Below are 16,548 nucleotides of genomic sequence, written 5' to 3'. Positions count from 1 at the left end.
ATTATCCCCAACAATTTTTCATTAGACATTCTACATACGCAACTTCATCACTGAAGTCATCAAACTGTCAGTTCCCTCAATTTTTCTTTTTTTCAGCCGAAAAAGTTCGCATGACCTAAAATGCTCCGAAAGCGTGGTCTATCATATATCCACGCATAAATTCAAGAACTTAATTTGTCCATCTCTCACCGTGTATGCAGAGATTCAACAAACACAACAAAAATTCAACCAGGTAGCAATCAAATCCAAAGAATATTTGGAGAATTGCCATACCAAACTTTTTCTTTAGTATCTGAGATTAGCTTAAGAAACTTGTTTGTACCTTTTGCTTTCATCTGCGATCCAAATTGCAGCATGGTGGGAGTTCTTTGGCAAAGCAAGGGGAAAAGAAATGTTCATATGTACTCATCTGGATGCTAGAGTTCATTTGGAGACACTATTCCCATTTCAGTGTTGTCCTTCACCTTTTGTTATGCATTGCAAAGAAAGAAATATATACATTCGTTGCATCGAAGTTCCAGATAAATGGAAACACCTTATCACACTTCAACCATCCCATAAGAATCTTGGGGATTCCTAGATCAATTATAGATCCGTGTTACCATCGTGACGCACCTCTAGCAAAAGGTCTTCAAATATGTGTCCAGTCTATAATCCGGGCAGCCTAAGAGTGTTTCTTGGGGAACTTACCCAAGCTGAACCCGCGACAGCGAATCTCCATAATGCGTTGACATCATCGGGCAAAGCATATTCGATGCCCACTCTTGGACCGATCAGTATGTTTTCCGGCTTTGGCCCATCTAGGATTTCTAAACCACCTGGACCAGTCAAAAATTTCTATGAGATATGCAGTGACGGATCACATAAAAGAGAAGCAAACAACTGACATTCTGTTTGGTGACTCGCATTCCAATTTACGTTCTTTCGTTTCATTTTCTAGCAACATGTTATGATGTCAGGCAGAGATTAGTTGCCTCCTGTATCGAGAGAATCCATAAAAGCCAAACTGAAGGGTTGAAAGTGGGTTCATCACTGACCAGGAGTATAAAGGGGATGGCTTGACCAGTCAGTTGAAAGTCCTAGTGCTTGGCCAACCTGGCAAAAAAACACTTCTTAGCTCGGTGATTTCCATACCACACATTCTACAGGAGAACAACAACCAAAAAATTACGACTTCTTATTGGATAATAGGGTACGGGGAAAGGTCATGTTCTAGATCTTGGTTTACAAATACAAGAATGTCATGAGAAAGTACATGGATTTTCACCAAGCACAGGCCAAAAGTATAGCTTCTGCAAAGAAAATCCCATTAGTTTTACAAGCAAAGCTATCTGCTAGAGTATTCAAAGATTAAAAACATGGGCATAACATCTCTCTGTAGACAGCTGTTTCTGATTTCTACTTAAGAAACAAGTGGACCTTGTTTTATCTGAGTTTTTTCTCGATCACCTCATGTTTCACCTTCCAGCCCTACCTTCTCTATACACCCTTCTACCACTGTCTCTGTCCTCAAAAAATCAATCAGCAGAATTTTAAGGATCTATCACCGACTACTCAATTTAAGAAAAAGCTCGATATAATTTTGAAATAAAATCATGAACTAGGAAAAATCGCCTCATGACGTTCCATCAATCAAATAGATCTACTATCAAGCCATTTTTCAAAAGTCAGGTTTCCCATATCTGCAGCTCTTCATTGTTAGCGATCCACTGGTGGATTAGATAAATCTCGCTTAATCGGCCAATTTTGCATCTATTAGAGTTTCGACCGATTGATTGACCGAGAGAGAGAGAGAGAGAACAATGTTGGTGTTATCCCAAGTAGGTGACACATTTCTTTTCAAAACATAAGAACATAAACTACAAAAAGGAACTACCCTCCAAATTTATACCTCGCTCAACATTTATAGTCTTTCCACACCTCAAATCTCATGTAATTTACTCACTGCTTGCCTGACATTTTTAAGTGGAAGCTTTGGCCATCTATTTGAGCTATGTGACTGTTGGAGGTCCACTCAGCATAGACTTAATGTGTCTAAGCTACACTCGGTGATATACTTATAGTTTTGATCCTCATTCTTTAATTTCTAAACAAAAAGGAGGTTCCACCTACTTCGTGAATTGAGGTCACCATGCTGCTGCCATGAAAAATAGTTTAATTACAGTTATATCAAGCTTCCAACACAGGCTTGGAGTACTTGAAAGTGTGGACGTATGCAGTCAAATATTGCTAATGCACAGATTATATGTACTAATACATGAATGAATCTACCTGCAGGGAACAAATAAGATCCGCCACCAGTTGAAATGGAATGAAATTAGCATCAGAACGAAAGATTTATAGTGCTTAAAACTGACCTTGCCAGGCCCAGTAAGAAGCACAGGCTTCTCTGTTTCCTGACCCCTACGTTTCTGGATGGTCGCTAGCCCTACAACATATGCCATCGTAACTCAGTAATGCAGTTTCAATGAAGAAATGGACAGATTCTTCCATCTCCAGACCAACCAATTGAAAATACAACTAATCTCTTAAGCTCATCAATGAACTTCAGTATTCCAAAAAATGTGCCAGATTGGAGAAATATGCAAAACCAACAGGCAAGAAATGTGAATAATGGAGAGGGAGTCCCATATCTACTGCGCTGGATAAGCCTCTGAACTGACACTCGTCAAGAACGACATAGAGTAGGGAGGTTTAGGCAATGCAGTTACCACTAATGGGAGCACAAGAGCGAATCAGGACAGCCGCTCCAATTCCTTCCTTGTCTGCTACAATGTTAAGCATTTTGTGGAGACCGTAGCAGAGATACACATATGCATGTCCTCCTGGTCCAAACTACAAGACCTCATTTAGGAAGTAGTCAGTACATGCGCAAGCAATTCAAATAGGGTCATGTTAACCTCCAAGAACACTTGTTTAGCATGCATAATAAGGAACTCTTAACTTTCAATATACATTGAAAGAAAAAATTTAGTGTTTGAATTTGAAACTTCCCTTCCTAAGGGGTGCTTCAGGTGCCCTAACGACACTCATTCACTAAATCCTTGCAGAAAAGTGATATTTTCTTGGTAGAATCATAGATGAAAGTTGTGATAAGCTTACAACTGGTGCCGTCCTTGCCGTAATGCCAAATCGACCATGACAAGCCGAATCATTTGGCCGATAAGCTTCAACCTGTTAGCACACAGAATCAGGGTATTTTCAACTATCAAAGCAAAAGGCAGATGTCAATTTCGTCGATTCGATTCGATAATCGCAACTCATCATCGTCGCTTAGCAGCCTAATTAGAATTCAAAGGAAGAGTATACTGTCCTCTACACTATTTTCTCGTATTTTTCCACCATGGAAACAAAACCTACTCCAAACCATTGAGCTGATTGATGGACACAAACAATCATCTGTACCTTTTCATCCAATTCGACATTCAGAAAGGCACTAAGCAACTGCTAATTCCTCGAGGATTACGCCCGAATTCCGGGTCCATTTTTGACAACTTCAGATTTTGGACACAAAACGATGAAACATCCACACAGCTAGTAAGCAAGACAGGTTGCTCATGTTTGCCGCAGCCTACATTTCTGAGGCCAATGGCGACCCAACACAATGTACCCAAAGGAAAACTCAGGGGCACCGAAAATGAAGAGCATCTACCTCCGTAATCTGAAGAACCACATCGTCTCGTCTCAGGAACTTCCCGAGCAACCGTGGCGCGAGGTCCAGAGCATCTATTTGAAAAAATTCCCGTGAGAGAATCTTGAACCGGTCGAAGGATGAGCTCGACGAGGGCAGGGCTTGACTGGGTCGATGCCGGGGTTGAAGCTGAGTCCCGGGACTCGCCGTTTCCCGGGCGGGGACTGACTTGGTCCGCCGACTCGTCCGAGTTTTGAGCGACTCGGTGCGATCGCTCGCTCGACTCGGTGATTTCCTGGGTCCTCCGAGTCGTTTGGCATTGCGATTCGCCGTCATCTTCGTCTTCATTGGGCGGTGGACTCCCGTGATTTTGGCGGGTATTGGCTCGAGGGTTGCGATCCGGTCGAAACTCGAGTTTAGACCGGCTCGACCCAAGTCATAGGGAAGTATTAGCTATTAGGTAAGCTCGAGGTAAGTTCGGTTCATGTTTCAAACTCTAATTCAAATTTTCATCGCCTCCTCGTTATGTTTTACATCCGATTCATCATGTCAATAATACATCTGTTTATTGTCATGTCGTGTCATTCTAATCATCGTATTTCTGTGTCGAATTTATAAGCGTGTCATAATACGTGCGATTATTGTCATGTCAATGTCAATGTCAATGTCATGCCTTGTATCGAATTAGTGAATCCTTTATAAATCTCAAGCCACATCCGCCACATTCCCTTATATAGTGCAAATTACATTTTGCTGGAAATGCTTGGAGCAATGACGCGATCCTGGAATTTGTGCAAGTGGGCCTTCGGTTACTATTCATTTCTCATCCGTCTTGGGCAGTCCAATGACTTTATGATGGCCCAATGACTTTGCACGATGAGTTAAAAAAAGGATGGAGAGAGGCGACCGACGCACGTTCCGGATTTGCATTCCGAGGACTTCTCTTGATTGGCGCTGAGCATCGTAGAGAAAGAGAGTACCCACAAAGTGATACATGCCCACTATAGAACGATGGGAAAATTAACCCATCAGTCCTAAACATATTGTACAGATGCAAACTCGGTCTTAAAACTTTTGAAATGTGCCAATTTTATCCTCGACCTTCGTCAAATTCCAGCGTCATCTTTCCGGCAAATTTTCTCCGGAAATCATTAACATGTCGGTGTGCCACGTAAGATGGCCAGCGATGATTAGACCGCACGTGAAAATTTTTAAAATAAAATTGATCGAAAAAATCACATTGGACTTTCGCGCAATGTGGTTTGAGCCACTGCTGCTCAGTCCATCTGCGGGTACGTGAGCCAGTCGCTGCCAGTCTACGACAACCCCTATGAGCAGGTCAGAAGCCTAGGAAATCTCTAGCAAACATCCGAGGCAAATATAGGCCAGAGGTTCACTTATGATGGAGGACCACCTCAAGCTGTCCAACCATACCTTATTATTCAGATCTAACTCCAAATTGCATTTGTTCAGTACAAAACCATGAAAACGAAAAGCAACTCTATTATATAGCAAGCAATCCGTGCCCTACTAAAAGAAAGATCGAAATTGGTTTGCAGGACATACGAATCGGATTCTTTCGATGAGGTTTTGAAATGCTCATATCAATACTGCGCTTCGAAAGCTCCGTTGTATTTTTCGATTAATAAGCCCAAAAAGTACCGGCAAGCCCCCTACCCGAGAAGGGGGCCTCTACTCGGCTGTCGATATCGAGAATAGCCCGGTCCCTAGATTGAACCTGGAACGGTGCTCGCCCCAATTTACCACTGTGGGGCCCGACGTGATTAATCATCTGTCGTGTATTATTCTCGCAGGAGCCAAATAACCTAATCCTATAATCCCTATTAGTGTAAAGTGACAAGCTAGGAAATGGCCTTTTTCCATGGACCGGGCAAAAGTTGTGCTACCACGTTACCAACTCGTCTCCATCAAAATCACAGACAATATAGATGGATAGATAGATAGATTGGAGAAGATTAGATAAACGTATTAAAAGCGACTCGTCCCCCTATTCAAATCTTCCCAATTCGTCCACTATTCCACGTAAACTAAGGCTTTGCTCACGATTGGCATTTGGCAAATCAATATTTGACCTCCCCCAATAAAAGAAAGGGTTCTATTCAAATTGAAAATAGAAATAATTAAGAATAATTTCAGTAAATTATCCTCTTTCATGTCGGTCCAAAAAAAAAAAAAGTTGTGACGTGACTTAACATGCTAAGCCGCCACCGCCACCAACCAAAGGGTCGCAAATCTCTTCTTGACACTTACCTAAAACGATAATACACACGAGAGAGAGAGCGAGAGAGAGAGAGAGAGAGAGAGATGATAAAGCTAGGTCGATACCAACTTTTTAATTATTTGTGCATTTGTAATCGTGACAAATGGGTGGCTAAGCTTCATCTTAAGACCAAAAAAAAAAGATATATGTTTTTTTTTTTTTTTTCGAAAAAAATAATAATGTCGGTTAGGATGGAAAAAGACAGCAGGGATTAAAAAGAAAGAGTACAAAACGGTAGTTGGACAAAACATGTAGTTTTGGTTGCGGATGGACCGGCATGCAAATGGATTGAAGAGACTAGGAAAATGACTTGCACGAATTATATAGGAAGAGTGTGGGATGTTAGTAGGAAAATTGAGGTTTTCTACGGGACCATATTAAGGTTTTTCGATGTCGAGAAGGGTGAAGGCGCTTTCGAAAAGGGAGATGGCGAAATTGTAGATGGGTGGACAATTTCGCCGAAGCAACGGTGCGGTCATGTAATTTGAATGAAGTAGAGACGTGTAAGTTTGTTTTTTGGTGAAAATTCGGGTATGCTTATGTTATTTTCCCCTTGGAGGGGACAAGGTCAAAATCCCCGCTCCAAACCCCTATGGCGCTTCGAACCAACTCATGACCATAGGATCTCACGGCGTTGCAATGAGTTAAGGACGAGATAGGGTGTCCACTCCTATTGGTAGGGATACCTATGCCACCTGTCTTTTTCGTCCCAGGAATGCTACTTAGCAAAGCAAACGGTAGGTCATAGACATACCATGCTCGTCTGATATGTAAACCCAGACGATCGATCCTTAACGGGGCTCTTGGACAAAAGTTCGCTTATCATTCATGTTGTGGCAGACCGTTTTGACCGAAAAGCTTTCGAATTACAATCGAAGGTAAAGTGGCACGGTCAAAGACTCGAATCATATGAGCTTTATTTGCTAAGCTCAACCATCCTGAGCCTTCTCAATATCTATGCCGGGGTTCCTCGAAGAACTAGACTTCAAGTTGCCGCTACAAATACAGACTTTTCAGGAGATAATCATACTCCAAACTGAACTCGGTTTGGTCAAATCTGTTGCCCTAGCTGAATCTACAACAGCTCGTTCTAGATCCAACAAATGCCAATGACCAACACATAGATCAATTAAAGTAATGAAGTCAATTTATTGTGGCTCGAAAAGGACCGCTGAAGCATGCCAACGAAAATGGTGGTTGCCGCCATGTTTTTCTTGGTATGATTCTTGACTAGGGCAAAAATCCACACCATGCATCTCAAATCATCCTGGAGAAAATAAAGTGGAAAAGATCAAGATGACTTCGCATTATAAGCAGACAAAACAACACCCTTCTACATAGATTTCAACCATAGTTCTTGTCAAGCCCTAAATACTTTTAAAACACGATCAATTCAACCATGTTTCTTTCCAAACTACCCAAGCTGGCCAAATCAGTGAATGAGTCCAAAGAGGACCCGAGAACAATCGCTGCGCATGCCTCAATGGAAAACTTGAATAGTCTCAATAGTCAGTTCAGTCGAGCTCCCGAGGGCACCGGTCCGGTTCCTAATTCTAAAGGTAACCGACATCCCGGATTGGATAGATTATTATTTTTATTTAATATATTAAAAGCAAAATATGTATTGCTCATCCTTAATAATTTATCGATTAAGTCGAACCGGCCGGCATATTAATAATCCACATGTTCTATCGGACCGTCTGACCTACTAATAATCCATTAATTTCATCAAATCATTCGAGAACTGCATCGGACCAAGAATCGATTTGCCGTTAGTCTCACGGTCCCCCATTTACATTGCAATCATTCCTTTCTTTTATTCTCTTTTCTCACGTAAGAAAAAAGGAAGGCTGGTCAAAAAAGACAGGACACGATCAGTTGTCAGCACAAGAGAAAATCACGAAAACATCATGGAGATGGACAGTCACAAACCCAGAAATTCTTCTGCATGTTTTCTGGAAGGCGGGGGGGGCCCACCCCTAAATATTTTTTTTTCCCCCATGCATTCCAATACTTGGGACAAATAAAAACATCATCGGCAAAACTACGGTATTCCCAAAGGAAAAAAAAAGAGGAAAATATGCATCCAGAAATAAGAACAAATAAAATTTTTGTAATTTCCTTAACTGACCAACAATCAAATCATTTTTGCCCTAAAATCTCTTCTCTCATTAGCCATTTTTGGACAAAGGTCATGACCTCTGACGCTTCCCCAACACAGTACCAAGCTTTCCCTCTACAAAAAAAAAAAAAAACCACAGTAGGGACAAGACAACCCAGGAGAAAAAGAACCCCAACAAAATGTAAGAGAGATTAAAATAAAAAAAAAATACAAAATGAAAAACCGCCCGCATTAAATTTAAGAACCAAGCCAAGGTATGTACACGGAGCCATCGGGGATGGGAGGCGCGTGCGCCACCGCCGCCCCCCGCCGGTCAATGATCAAGAGGCGGCCTGGTGGGCCTGGGGGAGGTGGTGGCGCTGGGGGGCGTGGGGGAACGGGTAAGCTCTGGGCTTCGGCTTGGCGAGGGGCGGGGCTGCAGCCGCGGGGGCGGCGGCGGCGGAGGCGGCGGGGGTGGTGGTGGCGACGCGCTCGCAGGAGGGGCACATGGTGAGGGTGGTGGCGGGGAGCTGCATGTAGAAGGGCTGGGAGGTCTTGAGGGCCCGGAGCTCCTGGAGCTCCTTCTGGAGCCTCCGGTTCTCCTCCGTCAGCGTCTCGCAGCACCTCTTCAGGTACTCGCAGTCGATCTCCGTCTGCTTCAGCTTCGTCCTGGCTCTCCTGTTCTGAAACCACACCTCAACTTGGCGGGGACGGAGGTTCAGCTGTTTAGCCAAAGCTTGCTTCTGCTTCTGCAGAGCACAAAGAATGGATTGTTTCCTCTCAATAAACAGAAAAGAAGAATAACATGATAAATCTGTAGGTGCAAGTATGGAGAGAGGCTCACGGGATTGAGGGTGTTGTGTTCCTTGAAGCTCTCCTCGAGGAAAGCCGACTGTTCCTTGGAGAGCCGGAGCTTCTTCCGGGTCAGGCCGTTGTCGTCGTCGTCGCTGCCTCTTGAACAGTCCCTCTCGTTGTCTCCTTCCATGTCGACCCTCTTGCTGCCGCCGCTTCTGAATCCTGCTCCTCCGGTTCCGATGCCGAAGTCCATCTGGAACGAGGACAGCGCGCTGTTTGGCGACGACTGCTCCGCCTCCTCCGCCGCCGCAGGGAAGCGGTTCACGTCCAGGCTCTTGCCGGCCCCGCCCGACGATTCCGGCTCGGACCCCACTGCAACATGCGCCATCACGAACACATCACAAGATGTTTATGGAAAACCAAAAGAAAAAAAAAGTTGGCAATTTCGTGCTCGAGATGTACAAAACCATCGTCTCACCAAACTTCCCCTCCCTCATCAAAACCTTATCTGAGATGGGTAAGACATTTCGTGGTCTTAATCATCTAAAACGAACTTCCTCGTCACAGAGAAAACGAAAAAACCAAAAGCCAACAGCAGAAAGCAAGCAGTAATTACAGTGATCGGTGAGCCACGGGAGGCGAAACTGAGAGGTGGAGGGCCTGCGGTTGTGGTGGTTGTTCCTGGGATTGGTCGGAGAGAAAGGCAAGAGATGGAGCTGAAGAAGAGTCGAAGGCGGATGATGTTGGTGGTGGCGGGGCCGATCCGCCGCCGGACTCTCTCTCTCGCCACCATCACTGTCCTCGTCGTCGTCGCCGCGCCTCGACGACCTCCCACTTACTCCCAAACCCATGCAGAACCCCAGCTCCCTGTTGCTACCGTCCTTGTCGTCGGCCATCTTTGGGGCCTTGTCGAGGAAGGAGAACGACTTGGACGTATCCCCTAAACTCAGAGCTAGCTCCATTACACACACAGACAAAGAAGGGTTGAAGAAGGAGAAGACGAGGAGGGGGAAGCGAGATGGACTTTTTTAAAGAGGGGGGGGGAGAGGCCACACAGAACTACAATCCAATCCAATCCACCCTTTTAAATGTAAACACGCACACAAGCAGACCCTTCTCTCTCTCTCCCTCTTTGGGGTTTCGTTTGGTTCTTTCGTTCTCCTTTTTCATGGCCTCCTCTGATAGAGAGAGAGAGAGAGAGGCGACGTAGTAAAAGATTGACCGACAAACCCAGGTTGACAAACGCACGTGAATCCATATAAATAACTAAATAATCCAAGGGGGACGCCAGTATTCTTCATCATCATGCCCCTGCACCTAGAGAGAGAAGAGAAAAAGTAGAGAGAGAGTGGTGCAGAGAAGAAGATCGAGGAAGAGATTCGCAAAATACTTCAAACGGACGTAAAAGGGTAGTTGGATTGACTTTTGCCGGGTGGGTTCGGTTCAGGTGGATATTTATTAGGTTTCCACGCGTACAAATACAAGGCCGTGGCACCAGAATGTTTTCTTCGCTTTGCTTTGCATTACACCCTTTCTTGAAGGAGGGAAGACACCCTTTGGCTTTGGGCCCTTTAGGGTTTCGCCTTTTGTTCAAACCAAAACAAAATTTCTTTTTATTGGCCCTTTTATTAACAAATTTCCAATCCTTGTACTTGTTATATATATATATATATATATATATAAAGTTAGAGTTAAGTGTCCATGTTTATACGTATTTGAAGAGGTTTCGAGCGCACAACACTCCCATAAGAGCCTCCACCAAGCTCGGTAATCGATTTATGGAAACAAGTTCGCCATCGACTATCGAGGTTTCATTGAGCTAGATAGAGGGTCTTGTAACATATCAGCACTGTCGTATTGGATTTCGCGTAAAACAAAAAAGAAGAAGAGAAAAGCAATCGGCCGCGATGCTTGTTCTTAAGAGAAACACCTAAATAAATTGGTTATGAGTACAAGTTTAACATTCCCAGTTAAGAACCATGAATATATGATTTCCTCCGAATGAATGTTTATTTCACCTCTCATCATCGCGTGTCGATTTTATTTTTATTTTTTTTCGTTCCACCGATAAATGGCTTGAATGAATTTCCGATGCGGCGATGGATTCCCATATTTTCCCTCCAAATCATGATCGCTGCGATCATCATCCGTCCCGGGCATTGTCCGAAAATAAAACGTAAATTAAAACAAAAAATTTTGGAATGGCGACGTATGAGGGACTCATGACCTTAAAAACACCATAATGAATTCTGACAAGAAGGTCCTTAATTGACGAGATTAATGAAACGATTAAATTGACTCCCCCCAACCCTACTGCTGTTCCTCCTTGTCCTGCCCACCCCATCAATTATTGCCGCGTACCGAACCTCGGCGCAGCGTCATGATTATGGCAATATGAGGAACGATGATGATCATGATGGTCATGATGATGATGACGACGTCGACGTCGACGACGACGACGACGGGGGGGAGTCAGACCATCCGACGGCTGGGATCGTTCCTACGGGTCGTCCGCGTTGGACCACCCTCGCGACCCACCCAATCATTCTTCTCCCCTCCTTTTTTTTTCCCCGCTTTTTCGCTACTCTTTTTGAATTGCATTTTTAATCAATTATGTCGGATTTTCCGAATTAAATTAATCCCTCTTTTTTTTTCTGTTTTTAACTTACGGAAATCGCTGACGCAATTGAGATGAAATGACCCCTTTGATGGCTAAAGGCCCCGCTGACTCGCCAACCGGAGAGCAGTGCGCCCCTCACCAGCCTCGCTCGCCACGTGTCGCGTGCCCATTGGGCTGTCCCCCCGCCCTGGGGGCGACCAAGCGTGGTGCGTGTGCAGACAAGAAGACATTGGGAAAGATATCTGGGGGTCAGATTAGCACGAGATTTTGACCGAAACACGGTCTGCCCCAATCTTTTTTTTTTTTTGGGAAGACAAAGCGACCGTCTCTTTTGTTATTATTTTTCCCAATTATTTTAAGGAAAGCGTTTTCCTTTTTCCTCATCTCGATTTTTTTTATTATTTTATTGTATTTCTCGATCGAGAGGAAAAAATTCAAAGTGCAATCTTTTTTTATTTATTTTTTTTGTGAGTCTTTTTATAAAAGGCCCTCGAAAGTTTCGCAGAACGAGAAGGAACTGGGGGTATCCAATGTCAATGAGGTCCAAATTCGCCTAGGGTGGGTCTAACTTTCTAAGTATAGTCCACATAGGGGGGGTTCTTGAAGAAATAAATTGAAATTTTCGTTTTTTTTTTTGGGGGTTAGATTTGGTGGATGAGATTGATAAAAAGAGAGTGAAGTGGTGGTGGGCCCACGCGCGTGGTTGGGAGTGTTTTTTTTTTTTTTTTTTTGGGGGGCAAAGAGAGGGAGGAAATTGAAATGCCACATCCAGAGGATGTGACCAGGTCAGATATGTCATGCTTTTGGGATCATTGCAATAATTGAAGTCATGCAGGCTTTAATGATAAGCTTGGAGGGGGGAGGGTGGGGGTGGTACTGTTGGTATGTGTTGAATTATTTGGTGGGACCCATTTGGAAGCTTGTGATGGAGATGACCATGGCCAAAAAGGTTTCACCCAAAAACAAAAAAAAAAAACACCCTGTGCCCACTACTCCTTTCCCTAAATTCCCACAATTATTATGGTTCTGCCCAGCAATAGGTTGACATTTGTTGCAACATTTCTGCTGTTTTTGCTTGATATCTTGGCTGTGAATTGTGTGTGTGTGTGTATAAGTTCTTGCAGCAGAGGATGTTTTTATTTGGCTTGGCAGGTGTGTTTCTGAGGTGAGACTGTTGGGGAAGATGAATGTGTTGTTATGCCCTGTTGTAGGAAATGTTCATATGGTTTGGGATTGGATTTATTTTGTGTGTGGAAAATCGTTTTAGCTATCTTGTTGGGACGAGGTAGGTTCGCCAAGGCTCGAGTATCGAAATTTGGAAGTTAAATAGCAGCGTCCATGGAGAAGCACTCAGTTCATTTCGGGTCTTAAGAAATGACAATTCCTTCTTGATTGTTAGGGTTTGCATGGTAACCCGACCAAGGAGTTACCACCAAATTATTAGGGTTTGCATGTTCATACAAAAAAAAACCTGCCAAATTGTATTTATGTGATAAATTTATTTTAAATTATTTTTTTTTATCACCAAAAACCCTAAATCGATACACTTATAATAAATTTACCATTTACCAATTAATAAGTGTACCAGTTTGGGATTGTTACCCTCCATTTGTCATAGATGTACTTGTTTGAAATTTTTTGTGGTATCAACATGATTTAACGAAAACTAACATATTGTAAATTTGTCATAGGTGTACCAATTTAGGATTGTTCGCGGTATTAATCCTAAGATAAAAGGAGTTATCTTATATTGTATTTGATGATACGTGTGTGGATGTGATAAGTCATAGCATATATAAATAAGATCTTGGATAATTTATGCTTTAGATGTAAGGATATGATAAAACTATCCGGTTCGGATAGAATGACATTTATTTAAAGATTAAAGAATTGAAGGATAGAAGTAATGAGAGCGAACCATTTTCATTTGGAGAAAGAATGATGCGCCATTACAGTTGGCATCACGCGTCGCTATTGAACTCGTGATGTCACTCCTCTTGCGGTCTCGCCTAAGTTTTAACCCCCTCCTCTTCATCTATTCATATATGCGTCGGCGTGCATGTCTCTATATGTGTGAGAGGACGATCATATTCAATTTAATACTATTTATCCTTGACGACAACACATAAACTGCTAATTTGATAGTGTTGCCTTGTCCAAAACCCTAATTGGCACCATAGGTTTTTGGAACCTAACGGTTACCAGAGGCACTTCCCCTAAGTGTCCAACTTGGTGTGACTCTAGTAAAGCAAGCTCCAAATCTTTACGAGACCAAATTTCTATGGACATGACCCACAGCACGTTTCTTCTTCATCTTCTTCTTTTCAAATGACCCGAGTTTGAACTCGGCGGGATGCAACGAACGGCTTATCTCGTCACATTATCCGAGCATTGATATAGACAAAGGATTGAGCACAGATCAAATGGGCATGCAAGGATGGGGAAACGGGTCGGACTAGATTCAAAGTTGATCAAAACAAGCACGGGGAAAGGTGCCTCGAATTAGGGTTTAAATGGGAAAGATGACAGGAGGAAGAAGACTGAGACTCTCATCATGTGATTGATTTGACGGATGGATGGATGGAGGGAGGGAGGGAGAACGTAGATTTGAAGCTAACGAGGGGGGGTTGGGGCACAGAGTAGAGACAAGAACAGAACAGATCTACTGCAAGCGTCGACGAGATCTTTGGATGTGTACTTTTTTTTGTAAAACCAAGTGTTTCTTGGTGAATGGTCCCCCCATCATTATACCTTCTCTTCCCAATGACAAGCTCTTTTGAGCCCTGAATCTTTTCCAGCCCTTCTTTGTTTCCTTGTTAAAATCGTTTTTTAATTTTTTTGGTTTGGCGATTTGCTCATTTTCAAGTAATATTGATTTTGACCCAAAACAAAAAATAAAAAAAATCCAAACGACTCGTTCTACCATCTGCAATCGCCTAAATCTCGAGGCGTGTTGATTCAACTCCTGAATGCCGTTTTGTTGTTTGTGTTAACTGACAAGAAAAAAAAGGTGTTGTAATATTGATCTGTTTTCGTTTTGAAGATTTGTTAGATTTTGCTAAATTTTTCACGGCATGGAGAATTTAGTATGTTGAATAACGTGACAAAAGGTGAATAGTTATTTGGAGAAGTGAGCCTTGGCCCCCCCCAAAAGGGAAATTTATAGAGCGAGGTCCAACTGTAAAAGGACGAGCTTAATCCAACATGTAATGAAAAGTCACATCATTTCACAAATCAAATTTTTGTTTAACATAACCTTGTTTTAGCGTATCTATTGTCCCACGATTAACCTAAAATTTCCCTTATTCTTTTTCTTTGTAATAGGATGTCTGAATTATTCAAATAATGACCGGTTCTCATTAGGTGTTTTAGTCCCCAGCTCTATCCACAACAAATATAAGTATCGGTCAATGTGTCTCGAGAAATAGCGCTGCCATAATTATTCTTATTTAAAGGCCACGACCAAAACTACCTATTATTTTACCTAAGAATTTTGAGAATGAAAAATAATATCTATGCATACTTATGTGCGCGCATGCATGTAAAATTCAAAAAAAATTTACAGAAAACTATATATGATTCTTATGCCATTATGTATATAAATTGAGACATATTATACGTTCCGAATTACATAAAAGTCGATTCATAAGAGTGGATGTACCAAAGAAAATATAAAAGTTAAAAGTAATCACAAATTCACCTTGGGAGAGGCTACAGCATGGCTTGTCGCCTAACTTAATCCATGGTCTATTTTCTAGGCCAAATAGCACTAGGCTAGCGAAAGCAAAACCGTGGCTTCCTCTTCTTATTGCTATGTAATGGTTCGTTCCAAATCATATAAAAGTCGATTCATAAGAGTCGTTGTACCTCATCAAAGAAAACTTAAAAGTTAAAAGTTAAAGCAATCATAAATCCACCTTGGAAGAAGCCACAACATGGCTCATCGCCTAACTTAATCCGCGGTCTCTTTTCTAGGCCAAATAGCACTAGGGCAAGCCAAAGCAAAACCGTGGCTTCCTCTTCTTGTTACTGTGTAATGGTTCTTTTCTCTCTTTATCCCTTTTCTATGTTCCAACTCTGCTAGTGCGGTTGGATTGAATATTAGGGTTCAAACCTTAGTAGTTCCTTTTACGAAGAAGACCAACTCACATGTGAGCAATAGAAAGGTATGATTAGCTTTGGGAAAAAAAACACTTTGGAATTGTCAAGATACTTTGGTATGCAAAGTGCATTTTGGGGAGCTACTATCTACCTTTAGCTCGTGGTTTTATCTTTTTGTTTTTTTTAGTATTTTCACTTGGCTAGCAAGACTGACTACTGGAATTATGAGAAACCCTAGTGCTAAAAAGATCTAGCAAAAACTTATTCTACAAAGTCACATAAATGGATCCAGGACTAAATGATTAGCTAAGTTGCCAAATCATTTAGTAGAGGAACTTTAGTAAGATTTCTTAATAGGTCTAGCTTTGCTCATAAATATAGGACTTTGTTAACGGGTGCTCAGGCACGCTAATTTTCTATACACTGTTTATCGCTATATTGAAGTGTGAAGTATTCGTAATAAACATGCTTGACAAGTGCCTCGATGGCACTTGCTAATGGTAACCGTAGAAATAAAAGTTTCTGCTCGTGATAAAGATACCGACAAAAATCTATAGCCGACCTCTCAAGATAAAGTGTTTGCATTGCATGAAGCAAACACCGATCTTCTATCTAAAAGTTGTTAGTTATCTCCGTGCTCTTTGATAATGTGCAATCAAGTCTTGAACCTTTTCTTTCAGCAAATTGGCTCCTAAAACATATACGTTTTGTTCAAAATTATTCTATCGATAAAAAAGTAAAAGAAAATGTTCGTGTGATCGCTTAGTTGCCATTGAATGCAAACGTGTCATCCTGCTTTGTTTTAAAAAAAAATAAAATTTATATGTAAATTGTTATATATTTGAGAACACATTTGAAACAAACCTTCGATAAAAAGAGAGCGGATCGTTGGCCCCATCAAAGACAAGATTTGAATCATAGAGCACACCAACACTAGAATGCAAACAGATGACTACTCACTTAGGGTCGCGTCATCTCGTTTGCGCGTGGATTAGATGTAGACAGCGGTGCCACCGCAT

General features: G+C 42.2%; 2 protein-coding genes across 2 annotated transcripts; both read right to left on the bottom strand.

Moving 5' to 3' along the window:
- Positions 1-371: 371 nt before the first annotated feature.
- On the bottom strand, positions 372-4,038 carry LOC115737704 (DNA-3-methyladenine glycosylase). The gene is made up of 6 exons (XM_030669987.1): positions 3,653-4,038; positions 3,103-3,174; positions 2,712-2,835; positions 2,358-2,428; positions 1,038-1,095; positions 372-818 (listed from the first exon to the last, which is right to left on the bottom strand). The coding sequence occupies exons 1-6, from the start codon at positions 3,977-3,979 to the stop codon at positions 649-651; spliced, it is 822 nt and encodes a 273-aa protein (XP_030525847.1). The 5' UTR covers positions 3,980-4,038; the 3' UTR covers positions 372-648.
- A 3,967-nt stretch (positions 4,039-8,005) lies between these two features.
- LOC115737703 (homeobox-leucine zipper protein HOX11-like) lies at positions 8,006-10,145 on the bottom strand. The gene is made up of 3 exons (XM_030669986.2): positions 9,425-10,145; positions 8,858-9,180; positions 8,006-8,762 (listed from the first exon to the last, which is right to left on the bottom strand). Exons 1-3 carry the CDS (start codon positions 9,768-9,770, stop codon positions 8,355-8,357), a joined length of 1,077 nt encoding a protein of 358 aa, XP_030525846.1. The 5' UTR covers positions 9,771-10,145; the 3' UTR covers positions 8,006-8,354.
- Positions 10,146-16,548: the final 6,403 nt, after the last annotated feature.

Source organism: Rhodamnia argentea, chromosome 7, assembly GCF_020921035.1.
Source record: "Rhodamnia argentea isolate NSW1041297 chromosome 7, ASM2092103v1, whole genome shotgun sequence".
In the NCBI taxonomy this organism is placed as follows: domain Eukaryota; kingdom Viridiplantae; phylum Streptophyta; class Magnoliopsida; order Myrtales; family Myrtaceae; genus Rhodamnia; species Rhodamnia argentea.
Note: the sequence above shows the minus strand (reverse complement) of the source record. Positions and strands in the feature narration are given on the sequence as shown.

Excerpts from the sequence above, each read along its gene's own strand:
- LOC115737703 (XM_030669986.2), bottom strand. The coding sequence starts at position 9,770 with ATGGAGCTAGCTCTGAGTTTAGGGGATACGTCCAAGTCGTTCTCCTTC. Across the intron at positions 9,181-9,424 it reads CCCGTGGCTCACCGATCACT|TGGGGTCCGAGCCGGAATCG; the intron begins GTAATTACTGCT and ends CGCATGTTGCAG. Across the intron at positions 8,763-8,857 it reads AACACAACACCCTCAATCCC|AAGCAGAAGCAAGCTTTGGC; the intron begins GTGAGCCTCTCT and ends TGTGCTCTGCAG.
- LOC115737704 (XM_030669987.1), bottom strand. The coding sequence starts at position 3,979 with ATGAAGACGAAGATGACGGCGAATCGCAATGCCAAACGACTCGGAGGA. Across the intron at positions 3,175-3,652 it reads TGGTTCTTCAGATTACGGAG|GTTGAAGCTTATCGGCCAAA; the intron begins GTAGATGCTCTT and ends GTGTGCTAACAG. Across the intron at positions 819-1,037 it reads CCATCCCCTTTATACTCCTG|GTGGTTTAGAAATCCTAGAT; the intron begins GTCAGTGATGAA and ends TGACTGGTCCAG.